Source organism: Hordeum vulgare, chromosome 2H, assembly GCF_904849725.1.
Source record: "Hordeum vulgare subsp. vulgare chromosome 2H, MorexV3_pseudomolecules_assembly, whole genome shotgun sequence".
NCBI classification, from domain to species: Eukaryota; Viridiplantae; Streptophyta; class Magnoliopsida; order Poales; family Poaceae; genus Hordeum; species Hordeum vulgare.
The window spans coordinates 490917800-490942848 of NC_058519.1; the positions used below are offsets into that span (position 1 = coordinate 490917800).

The window sequence follows — 25049 nt, forward strand, 5'->3', positions numbered from 1 at the left end:
AACATTTTTACTGCATAAGACTACAATAGACGATAACACCATTCAAACACGACCCACATCGATTAAAACCCAAACAATACTTGAAGAATGCATGACATCACTGAGCAACGAGGCCACAAACCCAACAACGCTGGGCCAGCTGTCACCGAGGCCATAGAAGAAGGACTGAGGGGTGCATACGCATAAACCGAAAGGGAGTAGGAGGCACGAGAGCACCAAAGACAATGTCCACCACGATCGACAAAGATGACATCAACCATGATCAAGTACGCAAGCAAGGGAGGATCGAGGAAAAGGCCGTTGGATACTCGAAATGACATTGGAGTATTTTTCTTGGATGACTCCAATTGGATGGCAATTGGTGGTGATGTCCATTTGGTCTTTAGTGATTCGCCCGAGATGCCAAGTTTCATAACCTCACACATCACACACACTCGCTAACACACTGACCCACTCGTCACTACTCTACCGTCCTACGTGGCACCTACTGCAAGGCGACGCCGTCCGACAATGTACCCCGACCCCTCCTGCTAAGGTTCCTTCCCCTCTCCCCGACCGCCACCGTCGGTCGCACTCACCCTGCTCCCCGCCCCCTCCCCCACCCCTCCCCCGTTGTCGCCCCTCGCCGCGTCCCCTGGAGGTGGCCGGGGCGGCAGCCCCCCTACTCCTCGTTGGCCTCCTCCCCCCTCCCTCCTGCTATTGCGTCCGAACGGCTACCGTCGTTGACAATGGAGGTTGAGCCCTCCCGTGTGCCAACGGTGCTGCTGTCCCTACTCTCGGCTCCTATTCGCCGCTATGCAGTCCTCATTTCGCGATGTCGTGGTGAGTCAACGTGGGGGCTTCAAGACCGTGTTGGCGCAGGGTGGTGATCGGTTTGGTGGCAGGCTCCGGAGCGTCCAAGGTGCTGGCAGGGGCGTAGCGAGGATTATCAACCATTAGGTTCAGCTCTACTGAAGAGTGGGTTCAGTTCTTTGCTTAGTCTTAAGCTAGTGTAAATCTATAAGGGACATGTCAAATTTCATTGGGTTCACTTGAACCCAATGCTAATGAGCTCGCTCCGCCCCTGGGTGCTGGTTGGGATCGGGGGAACCCCTATCGGCATGGCTGACGCTGACGCGGTGGCGCCTGTCGGTGCTGTCGGACATTCCCGGAGGACGTCAGGGGCTACCCTTCCGCGTACTGGGGGAAATCCTTGGCAACAAGGTTGTCATTGTCGTGATCCTTCTTGAAGGCGTTGATTGGTACCGACGCTTTGGAATCTTGAAGCTTGGTGGAATATGTTCGGTGGACGCAGCGATCGCGAGGCTTCTTAGTTTTTGTCAATTCGTCATTGTCAGCATTTATTTCTTTTGTACTTCATGTGTTGTTTTTTTTAGGCGTTGCTGTTTTCTTCACCACCTATCGTTAAATGTATTGCTTTGTAATAAAAAAGGGGAAACCCTTTTTCAACAAGGCGACGCCGTCCTGCAGCTACGCCACCGCAAAACCCCAAACCTCTTCGCCCCCATGCTACCATCCATGCAGCCGTCCGCCCGCGCGCGCGCGTTGGCCACGCCACCCGGTGGTGGCCAGGCCACCACGCCGCCACTCTCGCGTGAAGGCTCCGTCCGCTTCCTCCTAGTCCCACTCTCTGCCCGTGCTATATAGCATCCGCCCTCCGCCCCCTACCAATCTTAGCACACCCCCCTGCGCCTCCTCATTTCGCTCGCGTGGGTTTAAGCAGGAGACGAGGCGGGGTCAGTTGGGCGGTTGGGTTGGATCCGATCCGGCTGCGGCGGCAGCGACGAGATGGCGGCGCCGGCGTTCGCAGTTTCCGCGGCGGGGATCGCCCGGCCATCGGCTCGTCGATCCAGCGGGGCAGAGCCGAGATCGCTGCTCTTCGGCCGCAACAAGGGCACCCGTTTCCCCCGTAATTGTTCGCGCCACCTTGCTCACTCGCATTCTCTCGTTCATTCGTATCGGGCTGCGGTATTCAGCGATCTTACGCTCCCTCTTGGTGTGGTGATGTCTGTAGGTGCCGTCGGCGTCGGAGGTTCTGGGTGGCGCGTGGTCATGCGCGCGGGCGGCCCGTCCGGGGAGGTGATGATCCCTGACGGCGGTAGTGGCGGAAGCGGAACACCGCCTTCCATCGAGGGTTCCGTTCAGTTCGAGTCTGATGATCTGGAGGTACTTGACATATACAGTACTCCGTATTACCCTGAGTGAAATAGAACTATTATTGCCACCGCATTTTTACGGTTCACTCGAAATACCTGTTAACTTGCTATGGTTTTTGCTTTCATTGAGACGTCGACTAAATTCACTGAATTCCTATAATTTGGTAGACACCAAAATATGTGCCTTTTAGATCAAAATATTCCGGTAGTTTCACTCGTATACAAGAAACAAACACACAACAACAAAGCCTTTAGTCCCAAACAAGTTGGGGTAGGCTAAAGGTGAAACTCATAAGATCTCGCGATCGATTCATGGTTTTGGCACATGGATAGCAAGCTTCCACGCACCCCTGTTCATGGCTAGTTCTTTGGTGATGCTCCAATCCTTTAGATCTCTTTTTATGGACTCTTTTCATATCAAGTTCGGTCTACCCCGACCTCTCTTGACATTCTCAGCATGCTTTACCCGTCCGCTATGCACCACGGCTTCTCGAGGCCTACGCTGAATATGCCCAAACCATCTTAGACGATGTTGGACAAGCTTCTCTTTAATTGGCGCTACCCCAACTCTATCTCGTATATCATCATTTCGAATTTGGTCTTTCTTTGTGTGGCCACACATCCATCTCAACATGCGTATCTCCGCCACACCTAGCTGTTGCACATGTCGCCTTTTAGTCGGCCAACACTCAGCGCCATACAACATTGCGGGTCGAACCATCGTCTTATAGAACTTGCCTTTTAGTTTTTGTAGCACCCTCTTATCACAGAGAATGCCAGAAGCTTGGCGTCACTTCATCCATCCGGCTTTAATTCGATGGTTCACATCTTCATCGATATCCCCATCCTTCTGCAACATTGACCCCAAATAACGAAAGGTGTCCTTTTGAGGTGCCACCTGCCCATCAAGGCTAACACCCCCCTCCTCCTCATGCTTAGTAGTACTGAAATCGCACCTCATGTACTCGGTCTTAGTCCTACTAAGTCTAAAACCTTTCGATTTCAAGGTTTGCCTCCATAACTCCAACTTCCTATTGACCCCGTCCGACTATCATCGACTAGCACCACATTGTCCGCAAAGAGCATACACCATGGGATATCTCCTTGTATATCCCTTGTGACCTCATCCATCACCAAGGCAAAAAGATAAGGGCTCAAAGCCGATCCCTGATGCAGTCCTATCTTAATCGGAAAGTCATCAGTGTCGCCATCACTTGTTCGAACACTTGTCACAACATTATCGTACATGTCCTTGATGTGGGTAACGTATTTTGATGGGACTTCGTATTTCTCCAAGACTCACCACATAACATTTCGCGATATCTTATCATAGGCCTTCTTCAAGTCAATGAACACCATATGCAAGTCCTTTTTTTGCTCCCCATATCTCTACATAAGTTGTCGTACCAAGAAAATGGTTCCATGGTCGACCTCCCAGGCATGAAACGAAACTGATTTTTGGTCATACTTGTCATTCTTTTTAAGCGGTGCTCAATGACTCTCTCCCATAGCTTCATTGTATGGCTCTCCGCCTATGTTGTCTCAACATAGCTGATCCCAAACCCGGGTAAAGGAGCAGGGTTGTGATAGGCTTGGCGAGCCAACGTCAAACTCAGCCACTCTTATGAAGATGAAACCCAAAAGTCGTATACAAGAATTCAAATTAATTTAAAATAAATCTAAAAATTCAACTAATTGGTTGAATTTCAAGTGAGCGTTGTGGTCCTTTGGCCGAAATGTGAACCGAAATCACTGAATTTCACTGAATTTTCCCCTCAAAGAAGAAATTTCACTGGATTTCAGTACTGGCTGAAATATTTCCAGAACTGGAATTCAAAGTCTGCTATCCGGCAAAATTATATACCATTCTACTAAATTTTTGCTTATTTCACACGTAGGTTGCACTACATCCTCTTTCTAATTTGTTGGGGAATGGGGATTATTATCTTCTTGGTACCTGCCTGCATGACAATTGAAATCTGAAACAACACCCCACATGCGAGGCCTACACACTAGGTTGGTTTGCAACTATTTGTGCCACGGTTCTGAACTTTTTGTCTTGCATGTCTTGCTAGGTTCCATTCATCGACGATGAACCAAGCCTGCACGATGGAGGTGAAGATACTATTCGGTCTTCAGAGACATATCAGGTTACTGAAGAAATTGATGCTGAAGGCGTGAGCAGAATGGACAAAGAATCATCCACGGTGAAGAAAATACGCATTGTGCCACAACCCGGAAATGGACAGCAAATATACGACATTGACCCAATGCTCCGAGACTTTAAGTACCATCTTGAGTATCGGTATGCTTCGCTTCTTTTGTGTGCACTTTGAAAACAATTTACAGTCTTTGATAAGATGTGAATGGCTGATTGATGTGTCACGAAACTCTTGAAGTTCATAGTCACTCTTGTGTGTTCATTGTTCTGAGGTAACATGAATTTAGCATTTACTGAGGTGGTAACCGAACAAAAATAGGACAGTTTGGTAAGAACTGCAATGTAAAATACCCATAGCCACCCACTGTAATTGGGTACACTAATTAATGTATTTCTTGATGGGTTCTATGTGTTTTGAATATCTATGCCAATTGAACATTCATTTCCCCTGTGTTGCTTTTGTAAGGATGAACCGATATGCCCAGATCAAACTGTACTAGCAGTCTCACTATGCCTTAATGGATCAAAAACAGATACAGCCTATATAGGAGAATACGTTCAGACATTGATGAATACGATGGAGGCATGGATGTATTTTCCCGCGGCTACGAGAAGTTTGGATTTGTTCGCAGGTGAAATTTCCTGACTAGATAAGTATGTCTCTACCTTTTCTTTGTATCTTATCTATATTCCTCTTCCCATGCAGCGCTGAAGGTATCACTTACCGAGAATGGGCTCCTGGAGCAGATGTATGTTCTTCTGACTGTCTGATTGTTTACCTAAGTATACTAGTTTTATCTTTCAACTACTCTTGAATAATTACTGCTTCGAATTGCAGTCTGCAGCATTAGTTGGCGACTTCAACAATTGGGATCCAACTGCAGACCATATGAGCAAAGTATGCATGTAGTTTCACAAATATATCATGTTTTCTTTGTAGATTAGTTTTTTTTAGATCTGCCTATATATTTAAATGTGGTTGAATATACAACTTATGTATTCCGGAGTTGAGCCGTAAATATAGTTGTAAATTTTTAGGAGTATCAAATTCACTAGACTCTTTTCTTCACTTGCCTGTTGCACGAGCCCATTACTAGATATCAATGTTGATGATGCTTTTGTTGTATGAGGTCGAAGTGACAACATGCATGGTACTCTTTTATATAAGTAATGTTGCACCTTTTTTTTATGATTTAAGCATGATTTACTGATTTTTGTTATTCTAAGACACTGGGCGGTTTTACATAATAATGGTATTGGAGTAGGCCGACTGCATACCTCCTGAACTGTAGCTCCATGTATAGATTTGCAAATGCTCATATTCAATGTAATTGTTTCAGAATGACTTGGGTATTTGGGAGATTTTTCTGCCAAACAATGCAGATGGTTCGCCGCCAATTCCTCATGGCTCACGGGTGAAGGTTTGTTTCTTCTCCTTGCCAACTGTGTTAGTCTCAGGAACATGTCCTGTATTACTCAGAAGCTCTTTTGAACATCTAGGTGCGGATGGATACTCCATCTGGGACAAAGGATTCAATTCCTGCTTGGATCAAGTACTCCGTGCAGACTCCAGGAGATATACCATACAATGGAATATATTATGACCCTCCTGAAGAGGTATTTTACATTTTTACTTCATCTTTAGTGCTTTTAGATTTCAGAAATTTTTAATTGGAATGAAAATTATGATTTTTTTTCTCATGAAGCTTCACAAATGTTATTTCAAGCTGTCCTACTTCTTATTTGCTGTTGGCATCTTAGGTTTGTATTCACTAACCAGTTATGAAATTCTTACATGCATATGCAGGAGAAGTATGTATTCAAGCATCCTCAACCTAAACGACCAAAATCATTGCGGATATATGAAACACATGTTGGCATGAGTAGCCCGGTATTTCATCTTTACCATGTATTCCATAAATGATGTTAGCCATATGCAGTTCAAGTTAATTTACAGTTTGTTACAATGATATTTTTGTGTTGTTGCGTTTCTTCTGTTTTATAAGTGAAAAATTATCGTTTTTTTGCTATGCCACTTGGTTAATACAATCTGAAAAATATAATTTGTGGACAATCAAGAATTAGATAATACGAATCTGAAAAAAAAATGCTGGAATAGTGTGATTTCAGTCAAATATGATGTTCTCAATGCTCGAGAGAAGTGTTAGATTGTGTAGCATCAAAAGCTGGCGTCCAGTTGTTCAAACGCTTAACTTGATGTAACTGTGAATGTTACATCTTTTGCTAGTATAAGTTCATATTTTTATCACTGTATTACATGTTTGATGTTTCATCTCTGACAAAGGCCCAGACTAGAGCGCATCATGGCTTCTATTTCTCTAAACTCATTGTTATTAATCCACCATGAGCTTGAGAGCGGGTGTTAGAGTACTATATATATAGCCATGTAACCTTTCGTATTTACCCTATTGTATAAGGTGTTTCCTGCATATTCTATCCTGTACATGCATATATACTGGCCTTTGGCCTCTTAGAAATACAAGTTGCATATTCCTATCATCATCAACAATCTAATTAACCTCATTCCTTACAAACATTTGTAATTACATTTATTTTCCATGTCTCACTTCAGAAATAGAACAATAGAAATCATATAATCAACGATCTAGATAATTCGGCGTATGCGTATGAATGTGGTGGCTTGCTATGCTCTTGTTCTAAAATATAAAAATAACTATGCTTGTTGGTAGCCTTTTTACATTAACACATGGGTAATTACTTGTTTCTTTGTGCTACCAGGAACCAAAGATCAACACATATGCAAACTTCAGAGATGAGGTGCTTCCAAGAATTAAAAGACTTGGATACAATGCAGTTCAAATAATGGCAATCCAAGAGCATTCATACTATGGAAGCTTTGGGTAGTTCTCTGGGTCGATTTCTGGTTCTTTTACTTATCTATTTTGCCAATAGAACATATTTCAACTTTAGCAACTATTATATCAACTTTTCAGCTATTGTCTTCCTTTATTTTGTTTATGTGAGAGACTACTGCTTCGTGCTACTCCATGTGTTCTCAACTTCTCATTCAGAGTAGCCATCTATGAGTGGCCAACTCTATGTTGGTACTCTGGAAGTATCACCGGTTGGTTTGGTCTACAATAACATACTTCGTGTGATAGCCACCTAACAATACGATTACACACATAGTGCGGTAGTATGTTCCTCACCATACTAGCATAATGATTTGTTCTTTGTAGGAGTATATCATATTAGCTTCACTTCCAATGACATGGAAGCTGAAATAGCATTCAAATCATTTTTGTATTTTAAGTTCTGCCTTTTTCCTGTTTGATGATTAATACAACACCACTGTTATGTGTTTTTACTTCTATTTCAGGTACCATGTTACCAATTTCTTTGCACCAAGTAGCCGTTTTGGGTCCCCAGAAGATTTAAAATCCTTGATTGATAGAGCTCACGAGCTTGGTTTGCTTGTCCTGATGGATGTTGTTCACAGGTACTTAATGTAGTTTGTGGTTGGCATGTTAGGTTCACATTAGTCGTCTTAGTTCTTTATTTCAATTCCCATGGCCTTTCTCATGAATTGGATAAGTAAAAGCATCATCCAGTTTTTATAAATTGATAAAAGAGCATTTTACATGTCAAGTATTGTCAATCACTATGAAATACTCCCTCTGTTTCATTTTATAGTTCGCATGGTTGCTAGCTCTTATACCAATGCAATGAGCTGGAGCTGTACTTTGTACCAAAATGACGTTGCATGCACACGGTCTGCCCCACACCCATGTGCAGGCTCTGATGTGTGTCCCTCGTTTCACGCAAGGGATAACTGGAATGCGAGCAAAAAAAAACCTATGCACACTACAAAAGGGAATGGAGGGAGTATAGAAAACTACTTCCTTCGTCTGAAATTAGTTGATGCTCAAGCGAATATGTCCAAAAGTAGTATGTACTTATCAACTTTACGGCAGAAGTATCGATGTCAAGATGAGCAATTGGTTGATCACATTTTATTTTATACTACAATACAAAACATAAATAGAGAAGGCGCTAATATTAGCCTTGGTAAAGTCAATCACTTGTCCACAAATAGAGTATAGTCATGTCAGTGCAAAGGACAAGACATCAAGTTGGTTCATGGCCTCGACTCTAAGAGTGTAGCCATGCAGAACCTTGTGTAGTGGTTTGCCATGAGTGCAAGAAAGAATAGGGTGTGAGGAGCCATGCCTCCCTTTTTTCTTTATTGATTCTAGGATATCATGTACTATAGGTCTAGGTCCCATTTATATGTAGGGTTATCTGATGCAGATCCAATCTTAACTTTTAACTTAACACAATTTGTATCTACAGAATTACGCTAGTCACACGTAGGTTTGTATGTGAGTGGGACGTAATAAGGGCAATTCACAAAGTACCTAAGAACAATATGGTAGTCACACTTAGATTGGTGTGGGAGATTATATTTGGGATGTGTCACGGCCCCGGACTTGATACCCCTCCCTCCTGTCGCCCGAGCCGCTCTCGCGGGCAGCAGGGCAAACCCTAACCGCCGCTGGCCCGCTCCCCTTCCTCACCTCCTCTCACCCTTGCCGTTGCCGGAGGGCGCCGCCGGGCAAAGCCCGGTCAGGGTCGGCGGCGGCGGGGTCTCCTGCCTTCCCTCCCTTGCTGCTTGCGATGCGGGTGCGATGGCATGGCAGGGATGCGCTGCTCGCGTGGGGCGGCGCGGCGGCGACCGCGGCGGCCGTGCCGATGACGCGACTTGCCGGTGGAGCAGTGGCTGCTGCGCGTCCACCTGCGGAGGCTGCGTGGTGGGGTGGTGCGTGGCGACGGCGTGTTCTGTGGATCTGGCGCTGGCGGCCCGATCTGGCCGATGGGGATCTTCGGACGGCGCGGGGAGGTGGTGGCGACCCATAGTGGGTCACTGCAGTGGGATCGTGGCTCGGCCTTCAAGCTAGGTGAATGGTGGGCGGCGGTCTCGTGCCAGCTGTGCAGATCCGGCATGGATCTGGGAGGGCGGTGTGGGCCTGACATGGTGGTGCTGAGGGGCGGCCCGCTGCGTCGTGGCAGTGGTCGTCCGTGGTTCCGAGTAGTGGCGCTGAACCGGTGTGGTATCGTTGGTTGGTCGGGGTGGCACGGATCCAGTTGTGTGGTAGTAGATGTCGTTCGCTGGTGCATAGGTGCACGGGGCTGACCTAGTCCGCACGGGTGCAAGCCTTTCCGGTAGTGCCCTTCTTCCTTGTGGCTTCGTGTGGCGTCGATCCGAGTTTGCGCCCTGGTTGCTGTTGTACCTTCGTTCGGATTGGCGTCGGTGCCTTAGAGTGTGGCGACATGCGAGCTCGACTGGGCCTAGGTCAGCTGACTTGGTTGGGCCTTGCTCCATGGTGGTCGTCGGCAACCTCTAAGTTGTGTCCCTCCTCTCCACTGGGAGTGCCTGAGGACACAGGTGTTGATGCCTCCTACGGTGAAGGTGTCGACCCAAACCCGGGGGCTGATGTCGGGCTAGGAGTGGAAGGAAGCGTCTTCCGCTCTTCCGACCGTTCGTGGTACGTTGAGAATAGGATGATTTGTGGTGGATCGGGACATGGATGCCGGGGTGGCGGCCCCGGAAGGTGAGCTACACGGTTGGCTTTCCGACAGGCTCAGTGGTGGCGGTGGTGACTTCATCTCTTGGTTGTCTGGGCAGCAAGGGATGTAGTGATGGGAGGTGATGGCCTATCCCTCCCCTTCGAGTGTGATAGTGCTCGGATCAGGTCTGACTGGGTTGACCTTCCTCGCGGTAGTGGTCGGGGTGCCTCATGGTGGTGCAGGCGAGTTTCCGAGCGAAAGCTTCGCACTTTGGCGCCGACGACGGTGACGCCTGTGGGTGGCACGTTCTTTCTGAAAACGTCGTCGTGAGCCTTTGCACCAGGGCTACGGGTGAAAACTTTTGTCTGTGTGTACAGACTCGACAACGGCGACACTTTGCGTCATCACCTTCTTGAAGGTGTTGTCGTGGAGCTGAGGCATCTTCGGTCAGGCTTCGATGAAGCGTTAGGCTAGTTGTATGCTTCTTGTTGTATTTGTTGATCTGCTGTGTAAGAGGACCTCCTCACCATAATGTATCGTTCGACTGTGTGCTTTATATATAAAGCGGGGCGAAAGCCTATTTCGTGGTAGATTGGTGTCGGAGTGGAAGGTAACCACACATTGTCCGAGGAACACGGACACACGTCTTACCCAGCTTTGGACCCCCCTCAATGCGGCCAATTGTCCTACTCCTTACATGAGATTATCTCGAGATAGACTACAATTTGGGTTTACACTTACCAAAAAAGGCTTTCACCCCGCTTTATAAATAAAGCAAACTGCCAAATCACAACATATGACATAGGTTCAACACACTCTCTCACACACAGAAGTAGCACAACAAAACATCAAATGGTTCCGTTGAGGGCACGATTCAACAAGCCCTAAGGGACACACACACACACACCCAAACCCAACAACGGGTGGAGAAGCCACATTAGTCTAATCCGGCTCGGGAGGTGGAGGCGGAAGCGGGGGCGCCACGCGGAGAGCCATCAAGCGAAGGTCGGCGATGATGTTGTTGATGGTGTCTCGGTCGGAGGAGCAGCTAAGCGGCCTCCACAGCTGCAGGAAACCACACATTTAAAAAACTGCGTCAGTGGAACGTCATAGAGGCACACTCTGAATCACAAGCTTGTTGCGGACAGTCCAGAGAGTCCAGGTCAGCACCTCGATGGTCAGCCACCTAATGTGGCGGGCCGACGTGGGGGCGGATTGAATCTCTGCGAGGAGGTCAAGGACATTGGTATGGCACCAGTGACCACTGACGACGTCGCGGAAGCAACTCCAGAGGAATTGTGCAGTGACGCAATTGAAGAAGATGTGATTCGAGTCCTTCATCATATCGCACAGGGGGCAGACCCCATCTCCAGTGCAATTACCTTTGAGCATCTACACCCCTGAAGGTACCCGACCCCTAATCCATTGCCAAAGGAAGATTCGGATTTTGAGTGGTAACCTAATGGCCGAGACGGCAGTGGGGGTCTCCGGGGCAATCAACGGGGCGATGGCCTGGTACAAAGACCTAGAGGAGAAGCGGCCCGAGGGTTCCACGCGCCAGGACATGCGGTCCGAGGCAATGTCGACGTTGGGCGAGTGGAGGGTGATGCACTCCACCATATCATCCCAGGCAGCGGTCTCAGGAGGACCGAAGGGGTGGTGGAACGCGACGCGCCCTAAATCTAAAAGGGCGACCTCGATCGAAGTCCTAGGTTCCACCGCGATGGAGAATAAGTCCGGGAAGCAGACAACGAACGGCGAGTCACCAGCCCATCGATCATACTAGAACATCGTATCGGACCCGGATCCAATCGAGATAGAAGATCCAATGCAAAGGACAGGGAGCAGCTCGATGACCGATTGCCAGAACTGAGAACCTCCGGAGCGTTGGCACAAGGCCGGCGGGTGGCCCCGAAGGTACTTGTTCCTAATGATGTTCGGCGAGAGCCCACCGTCACCATTGGTGATCCTCCACAGCCACTTAGTCAGCAAGACGATGTTCATGCGCTTCGACGACATGATCCCCAGACCTCCCTGGTCACGAGGCTTGCAGATGTCGGGCCAGCTAACCATGTGGTATTTCTGCTTATCGCCCCCGCCAGCTCAGTAAAATCTAGACTCGAACTTGGCAATCTCCTGATGTAGAGTTTCATGGAGGCTCTCAACGAGTTGAGGATCAACTCGATTAGTTCTGTATGACTGATCTTGACGAGATATCTCGATCAGTTTGACTAAGTTGGGAATCTAGGTCTTGGGCGATGTTTAATGTGCCCTTCATCTTCAGCCGGGTGCCCTTGGGCATAGGGTATTGTCCTTCCTTCATGTGCTTCTTGCAGCATATGCACATGGACTCCTTCGAGTTTGGTAGATGCATGGTTCCTTTTGAGGAAATCCGGGGTGGTGCGTCTAGGGAAGTTGGTCGCCTAGGCATGGATCCTCCGGTCCATGGCTCCATGCGCACACAGGCAAATACGGCGAAACCACTTCTCCTTGACACTAGATAACTTGATATTCAAGAAACTAAGCATATAGCTTATCTCTAAACTGATTGAACACCCTCCTTGTGCCAGCACCTACAGACTAGAGTGACAGTTTCAGACTGAACTCTTGTGTTCATTCATGTGCAAATCAGATTGGTTCTAACTTTTAATCTGTTTTATGTCATGGTTGAAAGCCCTGTTTTGTTTTATGGCTTTCCTTTGTGTTCAGATCACTCTTATCCCATTGGTCATCCTAGTCGATTTAGTCCATTCTTTCGTACGTAGCTTTACTTTTGATTTTTTGTCTATAGTCACGCATCAAGTAATACCTTGGACGGTTTGAATGGTTTTGATGGCACGGATACACATTACTTTCATGGCGGCTCACGGGGCCATCACTGGATGTGGGATTCTCGTGTGTTCAACTACGGGAATAAGGAAGTATGGAACTATAGAACTCCTATATTGTCATCTGTTATGCATTTATCTGTTAATTAATTTTCCAACTGATTCCAACATTGTTATCTTTGTACAGGTTATAAGGTTTCTACTTTCCAATGCAAGATGGTGGCTAGAGGAATATAAGTTCGATGGTTTCCGATTCGACGGCGCGACCTCCATGATGTATACCCACCATGGATTACAAGTAATGCATTGCTTGATTGTCCTTATTCTATCTTGACTACCTGGGCAACTTTGATAGGATTACACCTAGCTAATATTTCCTTATATGTTGTAATATCAATTTTTATCCGAGCTTGAAACTTAATTTACTCTCTTTTTTCTGCATTATTGCACTCTATTTTAGGTAACCTTTACAGGGAGCTACCATGAATATTTTGGCTTTGCCACGGATGTAGATGCAGTTGTTTACTTGATGCTGGTGAATGATCTAATTCACGCGCTTTATCCTGAAGCCGTTACTATTGGTGAAGATGTAAGTGCTTCTGTATCTTTCTTGTAGTTTAGGTTATTCTGTCCATTCTTACAGGAGGTGCATACAGCAGTTGCTTTAGCTTTTGAAATGCAGTGCACACTGTGCCATTACTTTGCAGCTATATATCGAGTTGAGAGCCATGGGAATCGTGTCATGCATGTGCATTGGCGTATCAAAAGCGTTATTCTTTGCCATTCTTATGGTCAAACTCTTACCGAAACATGCTTATCTGATCCTGCCTGTGCATAAATGCAATGCCACTATATTCATAGCTTAATATCAGGTACTAACATACTAACATAGATAAGATAGCTAGCTTAGATATTTGCATGTCAAGTTCCTAACAAAAGAACGCACCCCCCGCGTCGTTAGCGGAGCCCTCACCCCTGCCGCCATAGGGAGCATCCACCCTTCTCCTCTCCATTCACCACCGTCGGAGGGCAAAGCCCACGCGGAGTTGGCTCTCTTAAAGCATCTCCTATAGGTGCCCTATAATAAGGCACCTTTTGGTGGTTCGAGCAAATTTTGCAACACCTAAAACTGTTTTTTTTTCTACAACACCAAAGACCTTTAACTCCAATAGGTGCCCTAAAATAGGACACTAGTGTGACCGAAAATGCAGGAATTATTTTCTCTGCTCCTGGGTCATGGAAGAGTTTCTTATATATTGGGTCCAAACTCTCCTCCACTCCTGTGGTTAGACTAAATTTCCAACCATTTCACGAAACCACTAATTGGTCTTTCAGATTATGCAGGAATTATTAATTATATAATATGGCCTAAGGCCCATCTAACGTTCAACAATAATAACTTTGTTCAACTGAGGTGTTGGTTTTTCATTTGAATTCTCAGGTTAGTGGAATGCCTACATTTGCCCTTCCTGTTCAAGTTGGTGGGGTTGGTTTTGACTATCGCTTACATATGGCCGTTGCCGATAAATGGATTGAACTTCTCAAGTAAGCTTTCAAAATTGGTATGCATATGTTATTATTTTACTGGGTAGAAGATCTGATTGTGCAGTGTATATTAATGCAAATTAAATGTCCCTTTGCGTAACACTATTGCACATATGGACTTCAACATGAATGTCCACAAACATGTACCATTGTTAGTGTATTTGATATGGACACAATGTGATTAGTAGTTGCGACTTCGTAGTTTATAGAGTATAACAACAAAAGTAGGATACATGTACCCAACTTTTAGAAATTCTCATAATGATATTACACTTCTTTTAATATGTTATATCCTCACTTGCATCTCTCATCATTTTTATTGTCTCAGTTGTTTCAAGTGTCTGTTTTGGAACTGTAAAAGTTTGGTCTCGTGTTCTGGTTATTGATGTGGAGTATCATGTATCTGAAACATGAATTGCAACTTTTTATTCTAAACAGAGGAAGCGATGAAGGTTGGGAGATGGGTAATATTGTGCACACACTAACAAATAGAAGGTGGTTGGAAAAGTGTGTTACTTATGCTGAAAGTCATGATCAAGCACTTGTTGGAGACAAGACTATTGCATTCTGGTTGATGGACAAGGTAACCACACACATTGTATCTCCAGATTTTACCTACTACAGTACCATTTATGTTGTTTCATCAATTTCCTCACATCTTTGATTTTTTAATAATACTTACCTCTCTTGATTTTCCTCCACGAAAATGCAAGCTAGAATTTTTTCTCAAAAAAGTATGCAAATCTTGTGCCTATGCATTGATAGAATGAAAGTATTTACAAATCTAAGAAAAGGTGACAACCGATCACTCAAGAGAAGTCCACAATCAAACGGTTGTCATACACTTACCAAACTACTTTCAGCCTAAATACCAACCACACAATTGTACTGGGTTGCCCCTGCTTTGGATAGACTCGATGGCCCCTAAACCACAGGTCTCACCTTGGAACTGCCAACCACCATGGCCGCATGAATGGTGAACCATCACATGTTTCCATATCCTCTACTCGTTGAAACTTACGTCCACAATCGTATTCCATCATGTCCCCGAAGGTGTAGATTCTTGAAAGTTTTCTTGATGTCGTGGCCGTTCCTCTTCATGATGCGCTTGGAGTGTCTAGAAACACTCTTCTTCTTGTAGGTGGCATTCTTCTTGTTGATGGTATTCCCGGTAAAGGGTGTGGTCTTGGACCCCATCATCGCGAAGAAGGTGTGTAGCTTGATGTTGCTCTTGGACTTCGAGGTGTCGATGCCAATGTGATCTTGAAGACACGCGATGGTTGAGCATGTTTTGAAAGAGAGTTATACATCAATTTGGCGTCCCAACCAGTGGCGGATCCAGGAATTCAAATTACCAGGGGCAAAAAATTAACTTAAAAAAATACAAAGACACATGCACTTCGGAAATCAACAGCTCTTGAAAAATATGAGGATACATATACTTTAAAAACCCAGCTAATGATCCAAAGTAGTTCCAGATTATCAACAACTAGATGATGTAAGCACCATAAACACAAAATACAATATGGTGGACAAGGACTACTAACATGGATTGTAGTTGCTTGAATCATTCGTTCTCTCGCACAAAATATCCAAGTCTGATTGGCACATACAACCAGTGCACAAATTGCATATTAGGCCCTGTTTGATAACGAAGAATTTTCGTAGTATTTTTAGAATACTGCAGTTTTGGAGATTATCATAGTTTTATTTACAATGAGGTGTTTGGTTGCCTCTAAGAATTGTGATTTTAAAATTGCAGTATTAGAAAAACTGTGGTTTTTCTCTGCATAAAAAAAAGAACCCCAGACCTCTTTTTAAAAAACAGAGAAGGCAAAAAGAAGGACTGCTAGCAACGGCTATGCACTATCAACGGCTAGCTGGTAAATTTTACACTAATATGTGGCGTAATCAAACGGTTTCTCTATATTGTGAATACTGCAAAAAAATGTTGTTATGTTAAAACCATGGTATTTTCTATCTACACGTAAAATTACTGTAGTTTTTAATACTTTAGTTTTTTTACTACTTTGTAATCAAACAGGGCCTTAATATATCTATGTTGCACAAGTATGACAATAGTTCGAAAAAATAGATAAGAAAAGTATTTACCCTAAGTTGTAATGATACGGGGAGGTTGTGGTAGATGGCCTCGACGATCCCTCAAACCATGAAAATGTACTATAATTTGCTTGTCATCAATTCCAGCAAATATTTCTCTCAACATAGCATATCATCATATCATCCAACCAATCATCAGCTATCATATTTCTTAAATCTGTTTTTATGATATTCATAACCGAGAAAACTCTTTCAACCGATGTCGTCGCTACTGGCAATGTCAAAGCAAGTTTGATGAGCCGGTAAACCAAACGAAAATGTAAATGTTCCTTAGTTTCAACTAAGTTGAGAGCAAGATTAGAGAGGATGTCACAACCACAAAAAGTAGGAGATCTTTTCATCATATCAATGTATATCTTGAGCTGACCATCCAAATGATATTGTTCTTCCGGATCAAAAGTTACCTCTTTCCAATGTTGGTGAAGTATCAAGATGTTGGTGAAGGATCAAGCGATCCCACACTATGGAATACTAAGAAAGTACAATTGGTACAAAACCTTGTTCAAGCTGACCTACATATAAAAATCTTATCGAGTAGCTTGGTAGGATTAGTTGCACAATATCATGCAATAGTGGATCAAGATGTTGAAAATGTTGAGTAAGATCAAAAAATGCAAATGTGATACAAGTAGATTAATGAGTAGAGATAGAGCAAATGGATACACACACGTAAAGATAAATGGGGCTTGTGCAACTAATGAATGAGCATACAATTTTTTTCCTAGTAATGACTAAGCTCATGCTGCACAAACACTAGGAGAGACGCTAGCTTGATTGCTCTCGTGGGCTAGATTCCAGTTGTGCACCAACCTATAGGAACAAGCGTATCGTTTTCCTATCAAAGTATCCTTGTCACATGTATCTTTTGATGCCCACTCTTTTGCTTATAAGCTTGCTTTATATATTTTTCTTTCACTCTTTTTTGCTATCTCTTTCTTTACCACTTTCCTTGAGCCTGAACCAAATATGCAAAACAAGAATCCAAAATATGTACGGAGTGACAATAGCACACGAGAAGAGGCACGTAACGGTACGACGCACAAGCTAACAAGGCCCCACAATTCTCAAATAGCTAATCTCGATAGGTTTAAGGTATTCACAAAGATGGTGGGGCTATCAAGTGCAACGGCAAGGGAAGACATTTTTTGACGGAATGGATATACTCGCCAACATAATACCTTTGTCGAGGTCGGAAGCAACCAGCCTCGTTTCGTTGTGGTGTCAAAGGATGGAGTGGTTGTTGTCGTAGATGAAAATGTAGATGGTGAAGCACTCCCTCTACCAGCCAAATCACATTGGGTAATGAGAACCAAAGCGGAAGAGCAACCACAAATCAAAAAGGGGCAAAAGAGGAACAACTTTTCAGCAGATCCAGCGGAGGTCGGACATTCCGAGTTGTTGGCCGGACATTCCAGTTTGCAAACCTGATAGTACGGGTAGGTCAACTCTGGCTGTTCTTCGGGGGAAATTGGATCTCGAAATTGGTAGTAATAATTTTTTTTGGGTTGATACGGAAGAAACTGGCTAAGGCAACGCAAAGGGAGACTAGATCTACGAGTAACACATCAAATCCATGGTCGAAAAGCAACAAAATCTCACATGAACCACAAATTGTAAGAAGATGGGTGGAAACATTTTTGGTGGGATTTTATAATTAGGTAAGAACAAAACAAAATTAGGGTAGAAAGATGATGAAGAGGGACTCTAAATCGTGGCAACCAAGCTCATGATGCCAAATGATGTAGGGCAAGCCATATGGTTTGTTCCAATCTTCATAATTTGGTAGGGAAATCACAAAGAACACATAAATCTCAAGAGAACAATCAAACAAGATTCACACATCACACATACCCTCTCAAAGCATCCAAGGTAAGATACACATATAGATCCACACACACCAAGGGAAAGGGTAAAAAAGGATGGAGTTCTTTCGAAATTGTGAGAGATGTTCTTACCCTGTATTTTCTTCTACAAACCCCAGGACGGTGAAGGTCGTGGTGATCCGATGGACAATTCTTCTCCCTTAAGAGGCCTTGTTCCTCTAGGAGGAGATACAAGGCGCAAAGCTCTCCTAAGTTCTAGTTTAATGCTTTGCTAACCCTAATGTGAGTCCATGGTATGATTTATATAGTTAGGGACGAAGGGGGTAGGTAGGAGAGTGATACATGGCCACTTGGCCCAATTTGCACGTAGACACGGGCTGGATAGTCCGGGTTGGTGTCCGGACACTCTGGGGTCATGTTCGACAGTCCGGGTCGCAGTCGGGCATTTTGGCCGTTGTAGCTCATTCGGATAAGAGCTTCCGCATGTGCCGCTCAAAGGGCTCGCTCGAGGAACCAACCAGTTTGGGTTCCAAGCCAGACAGTCTGGCTTTGCCAATTTAGCTTATATTGCCTTGCATGTGGTTGCCTAACGAAGGGTCGAACGATGATCCAGAGGAGGATTTTGTCCAGCTATAGGTCAGATAGTTCGGTTGCTGGATTCTATCAGCCCATCTCCTTCGTCGTGCGCTTCCGCCTCCACTTCCACGCTTCCTTCGCAGATGATGTAGGCATACTCTTGTGCTTGAACTCCTCCTCGTCTCATGTGAAGCTCGTCTCAAACCTCTTCCACCCTATGCACACATGAGTAAGGAGGGTCAATTAGTACACCATCCATGAGAGAACCAAGTAAACACACATAAAGGATTGAATTCACCTTTGTATATGCCTTGTGCGCATCCCTTGTGTCTCTTGGCGATGGAGCCAAGACCATGGTGATGACCCTAGGGTGCTCCGCACCACTAAGGCTATTGATTCGTCAATATACAACGTTGCTTTCTCTTCTCAGTATGTGCCACATCAATAAATCTTATATGGTAGTACTTATTGACAACTATCTCACTGCTGCTAGCAATGCCCTAGGACGTACACCATTTAATGTTCTACACCGTGCTGGCTATCATGTCAGGCCAAACACCAACCTCCGCCTCCGGCTGACCACGGGTGCACGGCCGTCCAAACCAGCTATCACACACTAATCACGCCTTTTGGAAAACTCTCCAACCCCTTATGTCTCACTGATAGCAAACTCCACCTCCCTCGCATGCCGACCGGAGGAGGGCAAGCCCCGATATCCATGCGGCCTTCAAGGGACAACGTCGTATGGGCACCGCCAGCCTTCGCGCATACCAGACAAACCGATGAGAATGTTGCATTGCCATGTTGGGGAACATCTTCCCTCGTGGCAAACAACACCTCCAACACGGGCTGAATCTCCTGCCGCGCTTGGAACCGAGGGAGACATGAGGTCAGGAAGGAGAGAGGGATGCGGTGGTGGTAGGGGAAGAGCTGGCGGAGCTAGATTATTCGTTTAGCTAGACGAGGGCCCCTACTTTCTCTCATATCAGTTGTATTCGTCTGCAATCACTTTATCCCGTATTTCTTAAAATCTTTTGCGCTTGACAATGATTGACACCATTATTTTTGTCTGACAGAATGATATTCATACCTAAGCCTTGTGATAACTGTGATTTCCTTGTTTGAAGATTTCATTGATGTATCTGATTTAATTGTTCATAGGAAAGTACATATGGAAGCACACTATCATAAATTTTGACTAAAAAATGACAGGAGACCTCATATGTTTTATTGATGCAGGATATGTATGATTTCATGGCTCTGAACGGACCTTCGACACCTAATATTGATCGCGGAATAGCACTGCATAAAATGATTAGACTTATCACAATGGCTTTAGGAGGAGAGGGTTATCTTAACTTTATGGGAAATGAGTTCGGGCATCCTGGTGAGATTAAATATTTTCTTGCATGTTATTTGAATCTTGACCAAACATTTGATTTGAATCTTGACATGGTAGTTCTAATGTCTGAGGAAGGCATTATTGTAAGGTTTTTATTCAAACATTTATTTTGTAGAATGGATAGACTTTCCAAGAGGCCCACAAGTACTTCCAACTGGTAAGTTCATCCCAGGAAATAACAACAGTTACGACAAATGCCGTCGAAGATTTGACCTGGTAAGTTTTCTTTCGAGTGTTGCTAACAGCAATAATTTTACTACCTCCATTGAGTCAATTTAGTTTTGGTTAAAAAAATATTCAATTTAGAGCTTCTTTTACCTCTTCTAGTGCTTTATTGAACAAGGTACCATATATGACGTTCATCTTGGTTCTGTGCTCTTATTCTCATTAGCATTTGGGTAGGACTATAACTTATTTTATTTTTTTGAGAAAACACAAAAGCTTTACATCTGGATGTATTGATTGAAGAAGTAATATGTCAAAGCTTAGCCATACTTTTGACCGAGGCATCGATAAGAAAAACTTTCTTGTTTTACTTGTCAGGGTGATGCAGAATTTCTCAGGTATCATGGTATGCAGCAGTTTGATCAGGCAATGCAGCATCTTGAGGAAAAATATGGCGTATGTACTATTTACATTATTTTCTTTTCCTATGAAATTGAGTCGCCATCACTTGGTGTTTTACCCACTAAAAACATCACACTAGGAGTTGGTCTTTCATTCTTTCTGTCATGCCATTCTATTCATATTCACTTAACTGTCACATTAGGAGGAAGTTTGGTATGATGGTACAAGGAACATCCACTAAATCTGATTAACTAATCCGCATAACAAAAATGCAGCATTTTGCATTCATGTACTCTCACTTTGTAATAAATCATTTTAATATGTTGTCCGTTTTAATTATTTAGCTTACAAAATAGCAAAACCTTATCGGTGTTTCGAAGTTGTCCTCCCCCTTTTGGGCTTGATGCTTGTATTCTTTTCTCTACATTATTGAAATAAGGAAGAGCACACGACCTTTCTTTTGAAATATAACCTTAACAGAACTAGTTACCTTGATAAATGCTGGATAGAAGAATTAAATTAGTACAGAAGGTAGTGGGATAATACTATAATCTTCCTTTGCTTCCTTATTAAGGGTCAGTCGTCCATGTTCTCCTTTATATTATCTCCATACATCAACAATGAAAGCATTAACCTCTTCAGGAGAAAGCTGCAGATTTTCTCCTCCTTTGAAAACACCTGATTTGTCTTCACTTTGTGAGTGCTAAACTTAGATTTGAAATCGGGGTAGTGGATTTACAGTACCTCTACTACTGCTTTCTTGCCTTAAAATTATATCTGGTAATGTAGGCAGATATTAGTAAGTTCATTATGTGGCACCTATGAATATTCGCTGATGAAACAGGCCATGTAATTGCAGTTTATGACATCAGACCACCAGTACGTATCTCGGAAACACGAGGAAGATAAGGTGATCGTGTTTGAAAAAGGGGACTTGGTATTTGTGTTCAACTTCCACTGGAGTAATAGCTATTTCGACTACCGGGTCGGCTGCTTAAAGCCTGGGAAGTACAAGGTATTCAGCTATTGCCATTCCTCATGTTAAGATTGTTAGTTTTCTTTGCTGTACACTTGTTCTATACACATTATCTCATGCTCATGCTTGAATACACTGATAGTTAGGTGTGAGGGAGTATTGGTAGTCTGACTAGGTTCTGTTTCCTTCTTAATTTTAGAAAGAAAAAAAAAACTTTTTGGGGTTGCTTTTGTAGTACGAGCAAACCTAGTAAGCAAAATCCAAATGATTTATACATGTTGGAATTAATTTCTCTCACACAAATCTTTTAAGTTTAATCAAAATCCAAATGATTTATACAATGCCTATGCTATGTTCTGGCTTTCAAAATTTATTCAAAAATTGTTGCTGCCCGACTTCCCTGTCACACGTGAGAAGGGGTGTTAAAGTGTATATGTGGATTGCCTAACCCTTTCCATTAGCTTGGACTTTTAGTTGCACTGTGTAGTGCATGAAGCCTAACATGATATGAGGACCTAAGGTCTTGAGTTCAAGTTCTGGCTTTCAAAATTTATTCAAAAATTGCTGCTACCCGACTTCCCCGTCACACGTGAAAGGGGTGTTGAAGTGTATAAGTGGATTGCCTAACCCTTTTCATCAGTTTGGACTTTTGATTGCATTGGCTACTGCATGAAACTTAACAGATAGTTGTATTCCATCTTTACTTGTAGATGACTTTGACTATTATATGATGAATAAAGTTCTTTACCTTAAAAAAAGAATTGACCACCTATGTTGGTACCTATGCCGGGTAGCTATATGCCTAATCTTTTGATCCTCCCATTGTTCAACCTGGTATTCTTTTCGAGCAACCAATAGATGCTCTGCTTTTTCATTAATAAGAATAAGAATTGACTCGTTAATAAGGAAAACGGCTGAAAACCAATACATCATCATCGCACACAACGTCCTTGAGGCCCTGCACCCGACGAGCCGCCAGCTCCACCACTCGAGCAACTGGAGCCGACACCCTAACACCAGATCCGAAGCCATCCACGACAGCTCCAAGACGGTGCACCATACAAGTCGACGAATCAGTCACTCAAGCAACTAGAGACGACACCCTATAATACCATGACGGTTTTCTAAGTCGCCGCTCCGACTAACAAAAGAAAGAACAAACACGCACGTCGATCTCGAGTCTGCGCATCAAGCGAGTTGCAGGCTCCGGAACCCAAGCAACCGGAGCAGACACCCTGCAACCATTATCGAAGCCGGGTCGAGAACGCAAAGTTTCTATTCTGAGCATATTGTTCAGTCTACTCATGTTTTGGAATTTACCTAGAAAGCTTACTCAAAATTCCTAGAATTAGTTCTGATTTCTGAAGCAGGTACGTATGTACTCCCTCCGTCTCATAATATAAGACGTTTTTAACACTACACACTACTGCGGTAAAAAACATCTTATATTAAGGGACTGAGGGAGAACCTTCTTGCGTTGGGTGCTGAAAGTATATTCTTTCTACCAGGTGGTGTTAGACTCAGACGCTGGACTCTTTGGTGGATTTGGTAGGATCCATCACACTGGAGAGCACTTCACTAATGTAAGCCTTTTGCTCAGACGTGGTTGCTTTTAGTATATGAGTACTTGTGTAATCTCATTTCTGGTAAACCTGAAATAACATATGCTTCACATGCACCTTGCAGGGCTGCCAACATGACAACAGGCCCCATTCGTTCTCAGTGTACACTCCTAGCAGAACCTGTGTTGTCTATGCTCCAATGAACTAACAGCAAAGTGCAGCATGCGCATGCGCGCTGTTGTTGCTTAGTAGCAACATAAATCGTATGGTCAATACAACCAGGTGCAAGGTTTAATAAGGTTTTTTTTTTTTTTTTTTTGCTTCAACCAGTCCTGGATAGACAAGACAACATGATGTTGTGCTGTGTGCTCCCAATCCCCAGGGCGTTGTGAGGAAAACATGCTCATCTGTGTTACCATTTTATGAATCAGCAACGATACTTCTCCCAAATACCCATGCCTCCATAAATCTTTATGGCCGTGAACCATTGCTACAACTGACAGTTTATCATAGATGTTTTACTTTTGTATCTTTGTAATGCTTGATTATAATTATACACTAGTTATAGAATCATATTCTATACATGTTCCACCCTACAGGACCGAAGCATTTTTCCCGAACTTGCAAGCGAAAAGAAAACCGCCCGGCCTCTTTTCCCAAACCGATAATTTGTAAAGAAAATGTCCAACCTCCCACAGACCTTAGAGCAACTCTAACGTGTCAGACTCAAACGGATGACACTTTTGTTCTATTTTGTCCGTTCGGATCGGCCGACCGCTCGATTTCCGTTGAGTTTAAGATTTGGGTCGGCAGTACGTCCAACGCCCGTGACCTGTATTTGCCGGCATGGCCGGCTGGCCATCCTTTTTAAAAAATATATGCACACATTTTGCATTATTTTACAAATAGACATAAAAAATAGCATAGTTTCACAATCAAATAAAGCATAGTTTTCAAATAAATAATATAGTTTTACAAACCTAATAAAAATTAAATTGTCTCAAATACATATAAAAGGATGCATCTATTGGTTGTCAATATGAGCTCACATATGCTCAACCAAATTATTTTGCAGTTGCATGTGAGTATCTCAGTCTCGCATTTCATAAAGGAATTGGACGAACTGTTCAAAAGTTGCCGCTCCTCCATGCTCACGCACAACATTCTCACCCTGAAACTGGAACTCTTGATCGTAGATACATTCCGGAAGCTCATCTTCTACGATCATATTATGCATAATCACACAAGTTGTCATCATCTTCCATAACTTTTTGATGCTCCAAGTTCTAGCAAGGTACCGAACGATGCCCCATCTAGATTGCGAAACACCAAAGGCACGTGTTCGACGTCCTTCCTAGGACTCTCTTGCTCTTGGGCAAATTTTTTCCTCTTCTCTCCGACAGGGTCGGAGATTGTCTTCACAATAGTGGTCTACTGAGGATAGGTACCGTCACCTAGGTAATATCCTTTGTCGTAGTTGTGGCTCTTGATGGTAACATTCACCGGTGGGTTGTTGCCTTCCGCAAGCCTTGCAAACACCGGCGAGCGTTGAAGCACATTGATATCATTATGTGATCCGGCCATGCCGAAAAAGGAGTGCTAGATTCAGAGATCTCGTGAGGCCACGGCCTCAAGTATGACAATGCAAGCCCTGACATGGCCCTTATACTGCCTTTGCCAAGCGGTAGGGCAGTTCTTCCACTCTGAGTGCATGCATTCTATGCTGCCAAGTATCCCTGGGAAGCCCCTGCTGGCATTCATCGCCAACAAGCGGGTTGTACC

At 44.0% G+C, this 25049-nt stretch overlaps 1 protein-coding gene across 3 annotated transcripts; it reads left to right on the forward strand.

Annotated features, from left to right (window-relative positions):
* The first annotated feature begins 1672 nt into the window (after positions 1 to 1672).
* Positions 1673 to 23763, forward strand: LOC123426801 (1,4-alpha-glucan-branching enzyme 2, chloroplastic/amyloplastic-like). Of its 3 annotated transcripts, XR_006622320.1 has the most exons (23): positions 1673 to 1915; positions 2015 to 2166; positions 4232 to 4461; positions 4851 to 4949; positions 5024 to 5066; positions 5156 to 5215; positions 5658 to 5738; positions 5818 to 5934; positions 6125 to 6208; positions 7078 to 7199; positions 7679 to 7798; positions 12659 to 12788; positions 12883 to 12993; positions 13156 to 13284; positions 14137 to 14240; positions 14679 to 14823; positions 20000 to 20147; positions 20278 to 20378; positions 20706 to 20783; positions 21589 to 21744; positions 23214 to 23288; positions 23392 to 23549; positions 23650 to 23763. XR_006622320.1 is itself a non-coding variant. In XM_045110694.1 (22 exons), exons 1-22 carry the CDS (start codon positions 1789 to 1791, stop codon positions 23473 to 23475), a joined length of 2496 nt encoding a protein of 831 aa, XP_044966629.1. In that variant the 5' UTR covers positions 1673 to 1788; the 3' UTR covers positions 23476 to 23763. The 3 variants fall into 3 exon arrangements, 2 of the variants coding, with proteins under 2 accessions (XP_044966629.1, XP_044966630.1); XM_045110694.1 differs by having other exon boundaries at positions 23392 to 23763; XM_045110695.1 differs by having other exon boundaries at positions 1674 to 1909; positions 23392 to 23763.
* The last annotated feature ends 1286 nt before the right edge of the window (positions 23764 to 25049 follow it).